Source organism: Phoca vitulina, unplaced genomic scaffold (assembly GCF_004348235.1).
Source record: "Phoca vitulina isolate PV1807 unplaced genomic scaffold, GSC_HSeal_1.0 scaffold40, whole genome shotgun sequence".
Taxonomy (NCBI): domain Eukaryota; kingdom Metazoa; phylum Chordata; class Mammalia; order Carnivora; family Phocidae; genus Phoca; species Phoca vitulina.
This window is the reverse complement of record NW_022589743.1, coordinates 12,696,929-12,710,954: the sequence shown is the minus strand read 5'-3', so window position 1 is coordinate 12,710,954 and position 14,026 is coordinate 12,696,929. Positions and strand designations below refer to the sequence as shown.

The 14,026-nt window shown below is 38.3% G+C and overlaps 1 protein-coding gene across 7 annotated transcripts in view; it reads right to left on the bottom strand.

The window, feature by feature from the left end:
• The window catches only part of RPS6KB1 (ribosomal protein S6 kinase B1), a 41,207-nt gene extending 27,236 nt beyond the window's left edge, over positions 1-13,971 (bottom strand). For 3 of the 7 annotated variants that reach the window (XR_004302310.1, XM_032428472.1, XM_032428473.1), the window contains exons 1-4: positions 13,756-13,971; positions 5,752-5,801; positions 4,616-4,736; positions 3,312-3,380 (exon numbers count right to left, since the gene is read on the bottom strand). Coding sequence is in view for 6 of the 7 variants with exons in the window: in XM_032428472.1 (XP_032284363.1) it covers positions 3,312-3,380; positions 4,616-4,736; positions 5,752-5,801; positions 13,756-13,896 (381 nt within the window). In the remaining variant the exon portion in view is untranslated. Of the gene's footprint in view, positions 1-3,311; positions 3,381-4,615; positions 4,737-5,751; positions 5,802-13,148; positions 13,568-13,755 lie in introns of those variants that run through there. The other 4 variants (XM_032428468.1, XM_032428471.1, XM_032428470.1 and 1 more) reach the window with 3 other exon arrangements.
• Positions 13,972-14,026: the final 55 nt, after the last annotated feature.

The following is a 14,026-nucleotide window of genomic DNA, read 5'->3' as shown; positions in this document are numbered from 1 at the left end:
GTGATCTTGGGGCGCCTGGGTGGCTCAGTTGGTTAAGCCACTGCCTTCAGCTCAGGTCATGATCCTGGAGTCCCGGGATCGAGTCCCGCATCGGGCTCCCTGCTCAGCGGGGAGCCTGCTTCGCCCTCTGACCCTCCCCCCTCTCATGCTCTCTCTCTCTCATTCTCTCTCTCAAATAAATAAATAAAATCTTAAAAAAAAAAAAAAGACAGTGTGATCTTTTCAGAAATCAATCCCAAACAAAAAGAACAAGAAACCAAACACACATAACCCATTTTCAATAAAACTAGGAAATGCATCTAATTCCACACCTCAAAAGTGAAGAAAACAGAGTGGGATAAAGCAATGGTACATGACTCAGTGGAGTAGAATATGATCAAATCTAAATGCCTGCACAGAGAACTCAAAAGAAGCTGATTCCATCTATAGAACCTTAGTAGGTTCAAAAACTGGAGACAAAAATAAAAAGCAAGAAAGGAAAAAAAAAAGTCATTAGGGACTGCAGAAGGCAGAAGGTGGAGGACTAAAAACAGGTAGATTACTAGCACTTAGAAAGGTGTACTCTCCAGAAAAAAAAAAAAAGAGTGAAGGATCAGATACAGAGTGAAGTGCTAAAGTAAAAACTTGACTTCAGTGAAGGTCTGCATGTTGAAAGGTTAAGATCTTCATCTCTTCTCTCCCATCCAGGTCCAGGATGCTTTTTCTAGGCAAAAGAATAGAGGATCTTTCTCAGCACCAACTGACTATAGACAATGATATTTGGAGGTTCTCAGTCAATTGCCAGCTAACCACATGACTGTCCTAAACAGATGGAACTTCTGATCAGCTTTTCAAAGTTCTACTCTTAAATATGAACAATCAGTGAAGGACACCAGGCATCTAAAGAAGGCCTTTCACATGGAAGAAAGAGACTAAATCAAACTCAAAGAATATAGGAACTTAGAAAAGAGATACAATGCATAGAACAAAAAAATATTTCAAAGAATTATCATTAATACCCTCAGAGGAATAAGGTAATGTACTCATAAAATAGGTTGCTATAAAAAGAAAAAATGAGGGGTGCCTGGGTGGCTCAGTTGGTTAAGCATCTGCCTTCGGCTCGGGTTATGATCTCAGGGTCCTGGGATTGAGCCCCACGTCAGGCTCCCTGCTCAGTGGGCAGTGTGCTTCTCCCTCTCCCTCTGATCCTCCTCCCCGCTTGCACTCTGTCTCAAATAAATAAAAATCTTTTAAAAAAATGAATAAATAAAAGAAAAAGAAAAAATGACAAAGCTCTGGAGAACGACAAATATGATAGCTTAAAAAAACAGTAAAAGGATTAGAAAATAAATTTCTAGAAAAATCTCAGAGTAAACAAAAAGACAAAGAAATGGACAAATGGAAAAGATAAGAAAAATAGATGATCAGTCCAGGAGGTCCAATATCCAACTAACTATAAATCCAAGAAGAGAAAACTTCCCCCTCTCCAAGTAGAGGGGGAAATTATCAGAGACCATTTAAGAAAACCTCCTAGAGCTGAAGGATTGGAACTTTTAAGATTGGAACTTTTAAGATTGAAAGAGTAAAAATAAAGAAAATAATAAGGATCAAAGCAAGATAAACACACCACTGTAAAAAATTTAGAACAACAGAAATCAAAAGAAAATTTTAGATATCTTTAAAGAAAAATAGATCTCTAGGGACGCCTGGGTGGCTCAGTCCGGTAAGTGTATGCCTTTGGCTCAGGTCATGATCCCGAGGTCCTGGAATCAAGTCCCACATCTGGCTCCTTGCTCAGCAAAGAGTCTGCTTCTCCCTCTGCCTGCTGCTCCCCGTACTTGTGCTCTCTCTCTCTCCCTCTCTCTCTCCCTGACAAATAAATAAAATCTTTTTTTTAAAAAAGTTAAAATAAATAAATAAGAAAGAAAGAAAGATCTCTAAAGAAAGGGGAATCAGGGGGTGCCTGGGTGGCTCAGTCAGTTAAGCATCTGCCTTCAGCTCAGGTCATGATCCCAGAATCCTGGGATCAAGCCCCACATCGGGCTCCCTGCTCAACAGGGAGTTGGCTTCTCCCTCTCCCTTTCCCTCTGCTGGGTCTCACTCACTCTCTCTCAAATGAGTAAGTTTTAAAAATCTTTAGGAAACAGGGGCACCTGGGTGGCTCAGTCGTTAAGTGTCTGCCTTCAGCTTGGGTCATATTCTCAGGGTCCTGGGATCAAGCCCCGCATCGGGATCCCTCTCCCACTCCCCCTGCTTGTGTTTCCCTCTTTCACTGTGTCTCTGTCAAATAAATAAATAAAATCTAAAAAAAAAAAAAAAACTTTAGGAAAGAATAAAAAGAAATGGGAATCAGTATGGCAAGGGACTCCTTAACAGAAACACTTAAGGCTAAATGCAAATAAAGCAAAATCCTGGGTGAAAATGATTTTCAACTTCAAAACCACACTCAAACAATCAAACAAGCATAAGGGTCTAATAGGGAAATTTTCAAATACGCAGTATTTCCCCAAAAATTTACCTTCATGTACCCTTTCTCAGGAAGCCATTGGTAGATGGTCACCAAAAAAGGGAACAAGGGCATAAAGTAAGATAAAGGAATATATAGAATCCAGGAACAAAGAATCCAACACTGATGGAGCCAAGGGGATTCCAAGGATTGTGGTGAAAGTCCAGTAATGGCAGCTATGCCTCAAGAGCTACCAATACAGACAGGAATAGGGGGACAGAAGGTTCTGATGGGATTCCACAGGAAAATAAATGGAACTGATAGACTACCTAATAAGTGGGACCATAGAAAATTGGCCTGAACAGAGTTGTTGGAAGGTATGAGAAGACAACAGACTCAAAGAAAACAAAGCAAAATGAGAGGATGGGGAAAAGGGAGGAAGAAGTGAAAGAGAGTAGAGTGGAAGTCAATACATAATTCTAAAACTGCTATATTAAGTGACAGCAGAACATGCTTATTACTTAGAAATATGGAGACCAGAACAAAGAGCTAAAAGAGTTACTTCAGAGGAGAATTAAAAGAGCTCTCCTTTCCACATTCACCAAGCAGAAAACAGGAATACCAATAATGAAACATATCTCACATTCTAAGAGGACTTGTCATATTGTGTTAGAAATACATTTTCTTGACTGAGAATTTTAGGCCAAAATGTGGATTTTATAGCAATTAACAATAAAGTTGGGGAGGGGCGCTTCGCTGGCTCAGTCAGTAGAGCATGCAATTCTTGACCTCAGGGTCGTGGAGTTCACCCCCTATGTTGGGCGTGGAGCCTACTCTAAAAAAAAAAAAAAAAGGGAAAAGGAACAAAGAGGAGGGAAGGAATCACCTTTTTAAGCACCTTCATGGCAAATATTTTCCCAGTATTTGCTCCTGTTACTTTTCGTACTTGAAAAACCTGGATAAAAAATAAAAGTGTTTGTTATTAAAAGCTAAACTATGCTAGTCACACTCCCTTAATTCCTATTTATAGAAAACAGATGATACATAGTTTATATTCTTATAAAAACTAGTAACACAAAGACTGTGCAAAAATGATGACCTCAAAGAGCAGACTATATTAAAAATTTAGTAATAAAATCTGTTAAACATGGGACTGTCCTATTTGGTCTGCTGACATCTGGTGGCAAAGTTGGTCAGTGACCATCCAATAATGAGCACTCTATATAACTTCATACACAAAATCCAAGTTTTCTTGGAAAAAGCTATAATCAGGGTTTCCAGAAGCAGAATACCAAAAGTAAAAATTATAAAATATTTTTAAGTTTCTTCCAGGAATGCCACTATTCTTGCTTCACATAAAACTTTAATAATAGTTGACAGGAATTACTGTTTACCTATTCCTTAAAAAGGCTAACTATATAAAACATCATGCAATAGCTAAAATAATGTGAGACTCAAAGTGCATGTGTTCCACATTCGAGATGATTAGAACACATCAGAATGTGTCCTTAAGCCTGAGAAGAACCTACAAATGTCACGCTATGAAAAAATTAACACTACACAGTACCATAAATAGTTCTTAAACTTAATCCTAACTACTAAAATGTTATCCAAATTCTATGTTTTGATAAACAATAGCTAGGTATAAATTTTCTTGGGCAGAATCACAAAGGTGAGGTCACAAATTAGAAAGACTTGGGCAAAATATGAAGCTAAGAAGTTCTCTTCATTTTTCTTCTCCCTTCTTATATTTTTCAGCTTCCCTAACTCTAATGCTCCAAATACTGCAAGTCAAAGAAAACCAATTCAGATTTAGATCTCAGTAATAGTAACAATTTAATGGCCATGCCTCCTCAAAGTAAGGAGTGGTTTGTTTTTTAAGAGGATACCTATAGAGGATTCCATTTAACCAAAAGAAGGAAAGATTCCTCTAATAATAGACTTTGCCTGGCACAGTTGCCTATTTATTTATTCAACAAATACTGACTGAGTGCCTATTATGTGTCAGTCTTTTATGTGTACGTTGGTAGGAAGAGAACTTCTGTACATCCCTCAAATAATACCAGGTTAAGTGATCATATCCTTTGCTGATAGCTAGTAAACAAAGATTGAAGAGGACTGCTAAACCAGGATCTAAAAATTAACCTACCCAAGACAGACAACAGCTCTTATTTCAAAAATACTTCCTACCTTTCCATAGCCCCCTTTTCCAAGTACCCGAAGTAGCTCAAAACATTCTGGTCTGATTTTTTCTGGCCCTCTGTTCACACTAGTTTCCGAAATTTCAAATTTCTCACAATGTTCCATGCCACTGAGGAGAAAAGTAAAACCAAAAGTAAATTCTCAAAAAGTTAAATTATCTTCAGTTTACTATAATTGTAATCCAAATAAGTAAAAAGGAAAAGGTATATAACAACAAATTTACTATCTGTGCTCTCAGTAAACTAATGATTCAATGGCAAGGTAGGTCAAGATTAGGATGGCTTGATAATTGCTTATCTGCTTGTTTACAGAATATGCTATTATTTTTTTTTAAACATCAAGCACCCCCAAACTAAGATAAATTAGAACAAGTTTATTAAGTTGACAAAGGCAAAAAAGTCTTCTAGCTATTCATATTTAGTTCATTCAAAATGTCTATGAGACTAGGTATTATCCAACTTCATTTGGCAACTTCAGAAAATCTGGGAACTTTGTAGAAGTACCCAATTAGTTCAAGAATTTATGCTACAAAAATTCTTGCTAATAAAATGTATCCATGCACCTTTCCATATCTACCATTAGCTTGATTTAAAGACTCCAAAAGTGGCATTTAAGTGGCAATTTGTCCCTTCAATGCTTTTTATATGAGTTATCTTGGTCTACCCCAACCCATGGTTTTTACTTAAGGTTGGGGTACAGAGCAGATTAATCACCATTCTCATTTAATAGAGTTTGCCTAAAATGACTTGAGATTGCACATATCTGTATGAATGATGTATTACAAGCAAAACAAAAAGCATTTGACTTTGGAAGGCATTTCTAAAAATTTTATTTTTAAGTAAGAAAAGTTGACTCTCTATTAACCTAATGAAAATTCCTTACCCACTCAGACTCATATTCAGTATACTATAAGTCAGAATGAACATCTTTCTCTCAAAATCTATGTATGATCTCAAAACCCTGGATATATTACTATATGGTGCTGAACTCAATAAACTAAGTGTACATATATGACTAGATAATTAAGAACAGGTTATTGGAATCACATGATGGCTACAAACTGGAACTGATAAAACCTACTTGTAAGAAAGACAGCACAATGAAATCTTTTCATATACACTTACAGTTCATATGGTCCAACTCCCCCATGGTCCATGCTTTCATTTAACTGACCCTGAAAAATGTTAAAGTTTTAAACATAAATAATCTCATAAACATAGAATCAAAATACTTAATGCTTCACCCTACTACTAAATGAGAAATGAATGAAATAAACCAGCTTAAAAATTCTCCATACTTTAATAACCAGCAAATGTAGTGATGAACAAAATAAGGTACACGATACCACAGGGATTTCACTTTTAATTTTCTATGACAAGCTACAGATGCTACTGATCAATGATCTACAAACTAGGTGATAGCTCCTTTAAAAATTACATTTATTCAAAAGATATATTTTGTGTATTATGAAACTAAAGGCACCAGATTCTAAGTATGAATTACTAAATCAAATGATTTACAAAAAGTACTGTTCTGAATATGATTCTGATACACAAGACTAACATAACATGTAACTACAACCTAACTAAGCCTACAGTAACCACAACCAGTCCAAGATACTGTAGTGTATAATGTGGCTGATCAAAGCAAAATAATTAAGCAGCACCCTCAAATTGTCAAGAGTTACGCTGGCCAAACATTTTTATTCTGACCATAGTATAAATGGATGCAAAATTTAATTAACTTTCTGTACACTAACAATGAACAACTCAAAAATGAAATTAAAATAACTGTTTGCAATAGTATCAATAATAAAATAGCATCAATTAGAAAAAATTTAACAAAAGTGTAAGACTTATACATTTGATAACTATAAAACATTGCTGAAAAAAATTAAAGATCTAAATAAATCAAAAGACATTCCACGTTCATGGATCTGACAACTTAATATTGTTTAAGATGGTTCTACTAACCAAACTGGTCTATAGATTCAACTCAATCCTATCAAAATCCCAGGTTCCTTTCTTACAGAAATTGACAAGCTGACCATAAAATTCATACAGAAATGCAAGGGACCCAAAATAGCTAGAACAATTTTTGAAAAAAGGAGAACAAAGTTGGAAAACTGACATTTCCTGATTTTAAAGTGTATTTACTACAAAGCAACAGCAACGAAGACAATGAGGTACTGGGATAAGGACAGACATATAGTTCAATGAAATAGAATTAAGAGTCCAGAAACAAACCCTTATATTTATGGTCAACTAATTTTTGACAAAGATGCCAAGAAAATTCAATGGGAAAGAGACAGTCTTTCAATAAATGGTGCTAGGACATTTGGATATACACATGCAAAAAAATTACTTTGGTCCCCTACTTCACACCGTATTGCACCACACTAAAAAATTAACTTAAAATTCATCACAGGCCTGGGGTGCCTGGCTAGCACAGTTGGTTGGACGTCGAATTCTTGGTTTTGGCTCTGGTAGTGATCTCAGGGTCATGGGACTGAGCCCTGCATCAGGCTCCATGCTTAGCACAGAGTCTGCTTGGGATTCTCTCTCCCTTTCCCTCTGCCCCTTCCCACTGCGTGTACACATTCTCTTTCTCGCTGTCTCTCAAATAAATAAATCAATCTTGAAAAAAAACTGATCAGGGCCTAAATGTAAGAGCTAAAACTAGAAAACTCCTAAAAGAAACCTAGGACGGAGTAAATATTCATCTTGGGATAGGCAATGATTTCTTAAGACACATCACCAACGGGCGCCTGAATGGCTCAGTCAGTGAAGTGTCTGCCATCAGCTCAGGTCATGATTCCAGGGTCCTGGGATCCAGCCCCATGTCAGGCTCCCTGCTCAGCAGGGAGTCTACTTCTCCCTCTGTCCCTGCCCCCACTCGTGCACTCTCTCCCTCTCTCTCTCGATCACTCTCTCTATCAAATAAATAAAATCTTTGAAAAAGACACACCACCAAAAGAACAAACGATTCAAGGAAAAAAAAAAACCCAATAAACTGGACTTATTCAAAATTTAAAACTTTTGCCCTTCAAAAGACATTATTAAGAAAGTGAAAAGAGGGCGCCTGGGTGGCTCAGTCGTTAAGCATCTGCCTTCGGCTCAGGTCATGATCCCAGGGTCCTGGGATCGAGCCCCGCATCGGGCTCCCCGCTCAGCGGGAAGCCTGCTTCTCCCTCTCCCACTCCCCCGCTTGTGTTCCCTCTCTCGCTGTGTCTCTCTCTGTCAAATAAATAAATGAAATCTTTAAAAAAAAAAAAAAAGAAATAAAGAAAGTGAAAAGAAACCCCACAGAAGAATTTATAAAGAAAGAACTTCTACAACTCAAAATTTTAAAATAACCCAATTTTTTAAAAAGTGTGTTAGAATCTGAATAGGTATTTCTCCAAACAAGATACACAAATGGTTAATAAGCACCTGAAAAGATGTTCAACATCATCAGCCATTACAGAAATGAAATGCAAATCAAAATCACATTGAGATATCCCTTCATATCCACTAGGGTGGCTATAATTAAAAAGAAAAGTTGGGCAAGAAGTAGAGAAATTAGGGGTGCCTGGGTGGCTCAGTCATTGGGTGTCTGCCTTCGGCTCAGGTCATGATCTCAGGGTCCTGAGATCGAGCCTGAGCCCCGCGTCCCGCATCGGGCTCCCTGCTCAGCAGGAAGCCTGCTTCTCCCTCTCCCACTCCCCCCGCTTGTGTTCCCTCTCTTGCTGTGTCTCTCTCTGTCAAATAAACAAATAAAATCTTAAAAAAAAAAAAAATTAGAAGTAGAGAAAATTAGAACACTGGTACACTACTGTCAGGAATGTAAAATGGTGCAACCTCTTTAACGGTTTGGCAGTATCTTCAAAAATTAAACATAGACTTAACATATGACCCAGCAAATCTACTCCTAGGTATCTACCCAAGAAAAATAAAAATATATGTCCCATAAAGACTTGGGCACAAATGTTCTTAGCAGCATTATTCACAACAGTCGAAAAATGGGAACTCCAATGAACATCAACTGGTGAACTGATAAATTGTGGTTGATACATACAATGGAATACAATTTGGCTTTATGTACATACTATGACACAGATGATCTTCAAAAACGTCCTGTTAAGTGAAAGAAGCCAGACACAAAAGTCCACATACTGAATGATTTGGTTTATATGGAATGTCCAGAAAAGGCAAATTTATAGAGATGGAAAGTAGACCACTGGTTACCTATGGATTGAGGTGGCAATAAGGAGTGACTATAAATGGGCCCAGTTTCTTTTAAGGGTGATAGAAATGTTCTAAAACTAAATTGCAGTGATGGTTGTACAACTCTATAAATATACTAAAAGTCACGTAATTGTTAAAAAAAATAACTTGGGTGCTCGCTTCGGCAGCACATATACTAAAAAAAATAACTTGGCAGTAGAAATTCAGTTATTAATATTATAAAATATAGTTTTAAAATGAGTATTCTTGAATATAGTCTGGTTATGAGTCTTTCAATTTATACAAAAGGATATCACTTAATTGGGCTTTCAAAAACGATGTTTTTTTAAGTGTTGAATCACTAAATTGTACACCTAAAACTAATATTACAGGTTGACTAACTGGAATTTAAATACTTTTTTAAAATGCTAAGTTTTTATTGAACATTTTAGAATAATTAAAAAAATATTTAGGTGAACACATCTTCCTTCAAAGGTACCACTGCACATTCAAGCTACACAAAGAAAACTGATAGTATTTTTTTTTTTTAAGATTTTATTTATTTATTTGACAGTGAGAGAGAGAGCACAAGCAGGGGGAGCAGCAGGGAGAGGGAGAGGGAGAAGCGTGGGGCTCGAGTCCCCAGGACTCTGGGATCATGACCAGAGCCGAAGGCAGAAGCTTAACCAACAGAGCCACTAGGCACCCAGAAAACTGATAGTATTCTTAAACAAGGGACGCTTAAATGCCCCCCAAACTACAAATTTTCAGCCAAAATTTGCTCATAGTGTGAACAAGTCAGGATGAAGTCTAATACTAGGGATATATGTTTCAATGTTAGACTGAGCCAAATGGATGAAGCAGTATCAAGGGGAAAAAAATTCTTGCAGTTTCAACTTGATACAGTTTCTTTTGGGGGGTAGGGGTAGTTATGGTTAACGGTTTTTTGGTCTCTGGTGCTTCACATAATCACGTATGATGGTTTCACTTTAAAGACAAAAGACTAACTTCTCTCAAATGTGGTAAAACTGGAAATATATAATTGTTTTTACTTTAATGTTAGTTTTACTTAATTTTAAATTAAAGACCACAGGGTAGTTAACACTAAACCATGACTTTGAAGCCACCTAGAAAGATATGCCCTGTGGCTATGTTTCATTTCCGGAGCCAGCCAGGCCTGTATTAGCACCTGCATCTGTGTTCATAACTTCCTACCGTTACCTTCTGGAGCAGAAGCATTTGAGGCACAATGCTTTTCTGCTACCCCATGTTACCTTTAGAAAAGTCTCACACCAGAAGCATCAGGCTAACATTATATAATACATAGACAACTCTCTTTCAGAGGAAACTTTTTAGATTTTTTTTCTTCTGCTTTAAGCTTTATGACCCATCCAATAGTCTTTTTCACGTGCTACTATGATTGACAAAGTGAATCCTGCTCATCTAAGGTACTATTCAAGATATGTTTCAAACCAGCCCACCAAACTATTTCCAAAGTTTTAAATTAAAATTGTATATAAATTCAAGTTAATATGCCTAAAATCCCAATCAAAGAGGGAACATTTCATAAACATGTAAATAAATTGTTACAGAACGGGTGAAATATCCTCAATCCAGATATTCATTATACTGTTTATCCACTTGCCTGGCTGTTTGCTCACAGACATTTCCTTATAAAATAAGATTCAGTAATTCAATGAATTGGGAGAAAAGGAGTAAACCTTGCTCAAAATCTTGAACTATTTAAAAGTGCTTTATAGTGCCTATTATAATGCAGGATAAGCATTGATGTTTTTCTATAATTTTCATAACAGTGAACATTATTAGCTATAGCACTTCGTTTTTCAAAGCACTAAAAAATTTTAAACTTTTTGCTCAATAAAAATCTGATATCCCAATCTGAAACTCATGCAGTAAGCTTCTGTGACTACTTCAAATTTTGAATTAGTAAAGTAAAAATTAAGGATTAGACTTTTCTATTACTCTTTTAACTTTGTGTCTCCACAGAAAACAGAGGTTTCCAACATCTTCATAATCTAGTGAAAATCTCTAGAGGAAAACTTTCCCTTAGTTTCAACTCACTCTCCCCAAATTATACCATCACCAATGAAAAACGAACAAAAAAGACCCAAACCTAACCATCCAGCCCCCTCCCAAAAAATGCTCTTACCCGCTGCTTTTTAATATAGTCCTTTGAGGTATTCAATCAGGGTCTTTTCTTAGGTAACATTCAGCTTTATCCATAAATGCATTCATTTACTGTCCTCATCCTTTACTCACTGAAGAATTAATTATGATGTATAAATACATATATTTCCTAATACAAATTTAGTCAGTGTAACATATCTAAAAAGGCATGTATCTCTGAATAGGACCAATAATTTTAAAAATCCTACAGTTTCAAAAATGCAGCACCTCTGGTATAACTGCATTTATTAAGTCTCTAGGCATAGATGAGGGTAAACTTGAATGTTTGGTTCCTTGGCAATGAGTAACACTGACAAGTTGTATTTCCATGAACTAGCTAACTGCTTAATATGCAAGAATATCTTAAGTATTTTATATACTTAATCTCACATAATCCTCATTTGACAGAGAAGAAAAAAGTGTCAGAATAAGCAATTTATTCTAAATCACACAGTCAGTGACAATGCCTGGAGGGATCTGAATCAACTTCTGACCCACCACAGAGGTACAGTATGAACAAGACTAGTAAATGCAATGAAGAAGCTATGCAATGAAGCCTGCAGGCTGGAGTCAGAAGACACTACTAGTTAACTAGTTATCTATGTGGTCTTGGGCAATCACCTCTCTGGTTTATGCCTCCGTTTCCTTACTATACGATGAAGAAGTGGGGCTACTCGGATATGCACCAATGTTTTTAAAAGTTTGTGTACTAAATGTTGCATATTCACAAATAGCCAGATTTTCAAGAATCTAAACCTCCTTTGTTTTTCAAAATTTTTAAATTTTGTTTTAGAGAAACCTGGGTGTCACTGAATTTCCTCAGGTGGCCAACCCAATCCCATCCTCAACTCTTTTCGCTTGTCCACCTTGAGGAACCTCTTAGAATAACACACTCAAAAGAAATATTTTCAACTCCAAAATCATTGCTAAGTAAGATAAATTTTGCTGAAGGCTCTTCCTCAAAATCCTCTTTACCTCTGCTTTTTCTCCAAAGTTCCCCTCCCCAGGAGAGTGGTCATATTTCTTTCTCTTTCATATTTCTACCAATCTCTCTGGCCTCCTCTTCCACACTCTCTCAAAAACCTGTTTGCTTGTACCCAGCAAAATGAACGTACAGGAGTAGGCCAAAATACATCTCAAGGAGTCCCAATTCATAACAGAAATCTTAATACAGTGTTTTACTTCCAATTGCTTTAACGTCTCCTGAATTATCCAATTTTCTCCCCTGCCCTGCTTCAAAGCCACTGCCATATGGAGCCAATATAATTAATGAAAGTATGCAATACATAGTGAAAGTAGTTCCATATTCGTTTCAAATTGTATGTAGTGTATCAGGTATTCGATTAAGAGGCTAACTGGAATTCCGTAGGCAAACACACTAAAAAGTACACATCTCAATACCCACCTTACAAACTGTGTGATTTTTATTAGACTTATTTGATTATGAAAAGAACAATATTATTTCAGCCCACTTAGTTTCTTACAATGTTCAAAGCTCTTTATTTATAGCATCTAGATCTTTTGGCAACAAGCGGGGCACAACTTACTTTCCAGAAGAGGAAAATCAGGTGAGGAAAAGGGAAGCCCCTTACATAGAGCAAACATCTGACACCAGTCCTTAACTCATGTACTCACCTAGACAGTGGGATTTAAAATCTAAATTATCATGAGGTTATCACGGATGATCATTTGCCCAGAATCAGTGATATAGTATGACAACAGTATTTTTGAACTTCAAGTGCAATTTGTGATTTTTCAATAAATTTATCTTGAAAAAAGAATGATATTCCATAAAGAATAACAAACTATTCAGACAGCAAAGGTAAAACCAAACTATGTATTAGGAAAAAACAATTCTAAATTTAGTACCCTAAATTACAGCAAGGAAAGCCCTCGCACCACCATTCACAAGTCTCAGTTCAAGCAATTTATTTTTGGCACGCCAAATCACAGCTGTCAACGCTGGTTTTTTTCCACCCCCAAATTACACAAAGTGTTTTGAAAAAATGTAGACATCTTCAACTAGGGGAAAAGTTACAAATGCCGTGTGTCGTTATAAATGTTTAAAAAAAAAAAAGTCACACGGAAGGGGGGGGGTTAAAAAAAAAAAAAAAAGCAAACAAACAAACCCTGGAAGATGCAGCAGAGCCCCCTTGCTCCCGAAATAAAACTCCTGGTGGCTGTAACAGCAGCGGCAGCGCTACTCCCGACAGAAGTTTTCAGCTGTCACTTCTAACAGCTGAGCGCTTCCTAGGAGAGAAGCGACAGGCCGAGAAGAGAGGTGGTTGTGGGAGGTCTGAAGATTTAATACTTGAAATCCTACACTCGAAGGGAAACCCTTCAGCACTTCACCTGCACTTAAGGGACACCCAGAAAGCGCAGTCCCCCTCCCCCCAACATGCGCTTACACCACTCGCGCCCCGCCACACTCAAGTTCAACAGCTCGAGGAATCGACCACGCGCCCTTTCTCGTCCCCTCCGCAAATAGACTGCTCCGGGCTGCGCTGATCTGGGGCTACCGGCGCGACCTGCACCTGCGAGCCCCGAAGCGGCCTCACACCTAGGGCCAGGTCCGCCCCGCCCGCTCCCCTGCCTCGGACCGCGCGGCGCCTAGCTCCTCCTGGAGACTACTCGCGCCCCCCCGGGTCTCCGCGCTCTCCAACGCGCCGGGCTTCCAGGGCCCGCGCCGCCGCCCCGGCCCTGTCACCTCGGGCCCCCCGGGACCCCGGGCCTCACCCCCTCCTCCAGCTCATCCTCAGAGCCCGCGTCCTCTGGCTGGTCCAGGTCTATGTCAAACACTCCTGCCATGTCCTCAGCTTCCCTGTCTCGGAAGTCCGGCGCTGGGTAAAAGCCGTCCCGCCTCCGTCGTCGCCTCATGGGCCCGGACCCGCCGCAGCCACCGCCGCTGCTGCCGCCATCACCGGCTGCTTAGGCTCAGTGCGTCTGCGCCTAGGCCCTAGACTGGCTCCTCAAGTTCAGCGCTAGAGCATGCGTACAACGGTCTGTG